This window comes from Myotis davidii, unplaced genomic scaffold, assembly GCF_000327345.1.
Source record: "Myotis davidii unplaced genomic scaffold, ASM32734v1 scaffold438, whole genome shotgun sequence".
Taxonomy (NCBI): domain Eukaryota; kingdom Metazoa; phylum Chordata; class Mammalia; order Chiroptera; family Vespertilionidae; genus Myotis; species Myotis davidii.
This window is the reverse complement of record NW_006290031.1, coordinates 6813985-6819079: the sequence shown is the minus strand read 5'-3', so window position 1 is coordinate 6819079 and position 5095 is coordinate 6813985. Positions and strand designations below refer to the sequence as shown.

At 55.2% G+C, this 5095-nt stretch overlaps 1 protein-coding gene across 1 annotated transcript in view; it reads right to left on the bottom strand.

Moving 5' to 3' along the window:
• Positions 1-3744: 3744 nt before the first annotated feature.
• DOK3 (docking protein 3) overlaps positions 3745-5095 on the bottom strand; it is a 5413-nt gene continuing 4062 nt past the window's right edge. Inside the window, exons 3-5 of the mRNA XM_006762857.2 lie at positions 4963-5062; positions 4698-4870; positions 3745-4603 (exon numbers count right to left, since the gene is read on the bottom strand). Of these exons, the coding sequence (XP_006762920.1) occupies positions 3923-4603; positions 4698-4870; positions 4963-5062 (954 nt within the window). The 3' untranslated portion in view covers positions 3745-3922. The remainder of the gene's footprint in view (positions 4604-4697; positions 4871-4962; positions 5063-5095) is intronic.

The window sequence follows — 5095 nt, the reverse complement described above, 5'->3', positions numbered from 1 at the left end:
GAGGCTTAGATTTTTAATAAAGAAAAGCATGCCAGACTGGGTACTCAGAAACCTGGGATCTAGTTCCAGCCATGTCCCTAACTCTCTGGGTAACCTCCAGTGTGAACTGAGATTTGCTCAGCTAGCAAAGGGTGGCTTGCACTGTGGGGTGGGTGAAGGGGTCCCTACTGCAGCCACCCTTTCAAGGAGCCTCCTCTCAGCTGCTCTATTGCCGGCAACCTGATTGTTCATGAAAAGATGTCATCAGGAGTGTCCATAAGTGGGGCCAAAATCTGCCCCCAAATCATGACTTCAACATTTTTCCAGGCTTTGACCTCTGTGGCCACGGACACCCTAGGAGAGCGCTGCACAGAACACACGTCATCTCTCAACCTCCCTTCACACATGACATTTCGAGACGCATTTTTAAAATATATTTTTATTGGTTTCAGAGAGGAAGGGAGAGGGAGAGATAGAAACATCGATGATGAGAGAGAATCATTGATTGGCTGCCTACTGCACGCCCCCGACCCCACACTGGGGATCTAGCCCACAACCTGGGCATGTGCCCTGACTGGAATCAGACCGGTTCATAGGTCGACGCTCAACCACTGAGCTATGCGGGCCGGGCTCGAGATGCATTTTAGATGCCCAGAGTCTAGCATCCGGTTGCACTCTTTTTTCTTTTTCTTTTCTTTTTTTGTTTTTGTTAATCCTCACCTGAGGATATTTTTTCCATTGCCTTTTAGAGAAAGTAGAAGGGTGGGAGAGAGCCCCACAACCTGGGCATGTGCCCTGACTGGAATCAGACCGGTTCATAGGTCGACGCTCAACCACTGAGCTATGCGGGCCGGGCTCGAGATGCATTTTAGATGCCCAGAGTCTAGCATCCGGTTGCACTCTTTTTTCTTTTTCTTTTCTTTTTTTGTTTTTGTTAATCCTCACCTGAGGATATTTTTTCCATTGCCTTTTAGAGAAAGTAGAAGGGTGGGAGAGAGCGAGAGAGAGAAACATCGATGTAAGAGAGACACATCAATTGGTTGCCTCCCGCATTCGCCCTGACCAGGGCCAGGATCAAACCTGCACACAGATATGTGCCCTTGACCAGAAATTGAACCCGCGACCCCTCAGTCAGGGCCAGTTTCACTGTTTTTTTTAAAAAAATATATTTTATTGATTTTTTACAGTGAGGAAGGGAGAGAGATAGAGAGTTAGAAACATCGATGAGAGAGAAACATTGATCAGCTGCCTCCTGCACATCTTCCACTGGGGATGTGCCCGCAACCCAGGTACATGCCCCTGACCGGAATCGAACCTGGGACCTATCAGTCCGCAGGCCGACACTCTATCCACCGAGCCAAACCGGTTTCGGCCAGTTTCACTCTTAAATCCTGAGTTTGTGGGAGAGGTCTGCGGTGAGGATGCGTGGTTAGTCTGTGAGATGTAGAGACAGAATTGGCTCACTTAGGGCTATGGTTCCTAATCCTGGACCACACTGCAATCACCTGGGGAATTGACGAAACCGCCCTGCTGGACTGAAGCCCAGCCCGTGGGTGTGGCCCAAGCATGGGCATCTTTTAAGGGCTCCCAGGTGATTCTGTGTGCACCCACGGGTGAGCTACACTGTGTCTGAGGTCAGAGCTCCAAGCAGAACTCAGGCCGAGGAGGAGGGAACCAAGTGAAGGAGTGCTGTCAAGTACTGCTGAGAAGTTGGGAGAGTCCGGGTCACAAAGGGAGCCCAGGTTGCTTTTGTTTGGGGGGAACAAGGAGATTGGTGAGCGGATATAATGGATGTAATGAATAGTGGGCACCACTGGGAGATGAGTAGGGGGAAGGGAGAATGGGAGGTGAGAAAATGGAGATCAGAGGACTCAACAACTCTTTTGAGGACTTTTTCTGTGAAGAGGAACAGAGAAGAGGGGAGATGCTGAAGGAGAATTCAAGTTCAAGGGAAAGTTTCTTTTATAGTTGTGAAGTTATAGAGCATGTTGGTGTGGCTGGAAATGATCATGATGACAACGATGGAATTAATGGGTGGAAGAGAGAGGGGACAGCTCCGTTTGCTGAGCTGGGAGGTGAAAGGAGCTGGGGTTGGAGCACAGATGTCTTGGGAACAGGGTATTTCTGTCATAGGCCATGAGGAGACGGTGCAGATGCTGGTGCACTTGTAGGTGAGGTGGTGGGAGGTGGGGGTATTCACCTATTTTTTAAAAATATTCTAAATAGACATTTTATTTTGTTAATTATTTTTTATTTTTCAATTGCAGTTGACATTCAGTATTATATTAGTTTCAGGTGTGTGAATGGACAGGGATGAAGGGGAGATGTGAAGGTCTTGAGGAGGAGAAAAGCAGCTACTCTGGGATGCAGGATCTCTGAGCAGCATGGAGAGCCTGCCTATGTGAGGTTTGAGACCCCTCTGGTAAAAACAATGCAATCAGCCTTGTTGCATGAATTTCTCTGGCCGTGGGCAGCTGCCAGGCACAGAAGAAAGTTGGGCCACCCAAGGCCCGGCTTTGCTGGACAAAGATGGAAGGAGAGAGGTGTGGGAGAGGGTGACTCCATTGGTGGAGCACAGAATCTAAGTGGGACAAGGATAGAGTAGTGGACAGCAGCCATGCCCATAGTCAGAGGTCACTGCAGCTCCGGGCAGTGGGGAGGAGCCGCACGTGCCATGCTAGAGGAAGTGGGCCGGAAGGAGAGAAGGAGGTGGCCAGAGGCAGATGCTTGGAAATAAGATTGTGTCACTGTGACGTGACAATGGAGACTTACTGTCATGAAGACAAAACTGTCGGTGTGCCAAGGGTGTTGGCAGCGGAGGCAGAGTTGTGGTCAGGAGGCCAGGTCCTCAGGGGCAGGATGCTTGTGTACATGAGGCCCCAGGGCTGGTGACAGGAAGTGGCATGAGGGGAGGACAATAAGGAAGGCACTGAAGTCTTTAGGAGCCGTGCTGAATGAAATCCCTCTGATCGGAGGCTCCTTGAACACAGCAATGTTCCCAGTGCCTGGCCCAGAGTAGGCGCGGGGTAAAACACGCAGCAAAGGATTAATGAGTGTATGCCTAATGTGTAATTTGATCTTTAGCCTTGACAGTTGAGGAAACTGAGGCCAGGGTTCGCTAGTATTGAGCACTTTTGCTTCTCAGCAGGAGCAGGGTTTTGGGGTGTGCACACATGATGAAGTCCCTTCCACCCACCCCTCCTGCCACCCCCATCACCTTCTCCCCAGCTCCGACTTCCCAGTCTCCAGTTGGGCTCCCTCAAATTTGGCCTCCACACTGCTCCTTCCATAGTCCGATTGTTCCTCCGCTGAGAATGAGACCAAGATCATTGCAGGGTGGTCAGGCTTCTCAGGCTCAGCCACTCACTCCCTCTTTGCCCCTTAAGCCTCTGTATACACACTTTTCCCTCCCTCTCTGTGCCCAGTGTGCCCGCCCTTGGCCTGGAAGCCCTGGGGCTCCCTGCCCGCCCGGTGCAGCCCTCCCTGTCCTTCTCACGCCTCACTTCTCCTCTGCCCGACTGTCCGCCCCTACTGCACATGGAGCCATCATTACCTGCACCCTGCCCACCTGCTGGCTCGGACTTGAGACCACTGGTGGCAGAGGTCAGGTCCAGGTCATCCATGTCCCTAGAACCCAGCAGAGGGCACTGGTGTCTGCTGCAAAGCATGTGAGGGAGGGTCTGTGTGCCTGTGTGGATCCCAAGTGCCACTACCAGGAGCTGAAGTGAGGAGGTGCGGGGTATGGACCACAAGGCAGGACCAAGCGGGGAGCTAGAGGCTTTATTCTCAGCAGACCTGTACACTATACGCTGGAGGGCTGGCAGGGCTCTCGAGGGGCCTCCTCAGGCCACCTGCCTTGGCCCCAAAGGCCAGAGCGGATGCAGGGTTGTGTCCCAGATACCCATTGTTTGCCCACCCTCTTGTCCCAGGCCACACCGGGTGTTCAGGGCCTATCGCAGGGAGCTGGGACCTTCTTCCGCTCTCGGCTCAGCAGCGTCACCAACTTGGCCTTGAAGCCTGAATGGGCACCAGAGCGGCCAGAGACCCCGGCCTCGTCGCCATTGTCATCAAGGTCCAGCTCCAGCAGCCGTCGGTACTGGGCCTCCAGGCTGCTGTCATGGGCTGGGCCGGGCCAGCCCAGGTCCTTGCTGTTGTGGTAGATGGGGCTGGCTGGGGGGCTGAAGCCACCAGGGCCCTCCTGCTCAGGGTCCCCCAGGTCGGGTGGTACAGGGCCAGCTTCTAGGGCACACAGATTCTCGTAGAGGTGCTCAGCACCGGCCAGGGGCCCGCTGGTCCGCTTGCACACGGCAGCGTACAGCCCAGACTCCAGGGGCAGCGGGGGCAGGCTCTGGGGCCCAGGATCGGTCAGGAGCACCCTACGAGAGTCTGAAGGCTCAAACCCTGGGGGCAACTCCCGCAGCTCTCCAGGAGGCTCAAGGGAGGGCAGGGAGGTGGCCCGAGGCAGGGGGCAGGGCCGAGGCCCTACCAGCTCAGGCAGCCGCTCCTTCTGGCGGGCGATGGCCGCAGTCACGACCCCGCACAAGTCTCGAGCTCGGGGGCTGCTGAAGGCGAAGAGGCCCTCGCCTGAGTCACAACGGCGGCCAGCCTCGAAGGAGAACACGTCCTGGTCATGGGTGACATGGGCGGGTCAGCTGCCAAGGGGTTCCCCCATCTCCCACTGTCCCCTAGTCCCCTCCACTGCAGGCCCAGTGCCTCACCTTGTCGGAACCAAACTTGCGCAGGAAGTGGTAGGGCCAGGTGTAGAGGGTCTGCGGGCTGCCTGGCTCGCTCAGCTGGATGGCATCTTGGCCCAGCAGCAGGATATAGGGCCCCTTCAACTGGCAGCGGGCAGCTGCCTCTGTCCTCTGCACCACCACCGGAAATGTGCCCACTGCAAGCAGAGGGTGCAGACGCTACGGTCCCCCAGAGGCCCCAGCCCTGGGTGTGGTGGCACTGAGGCTGCCCTGCCCCTCCCTGACTCACCTTCCTGCCAGGAAGAGTAGATGGAGTTCTCTTCCATGGGGACCAGGCCCCGCTTGGGAGCCTCCGCCTCCCCTGATCCGGAGGAAAATTCCCCTGTGGCCTGGGGAAGGGTCAAGGTCAGAGATTAGAGTCT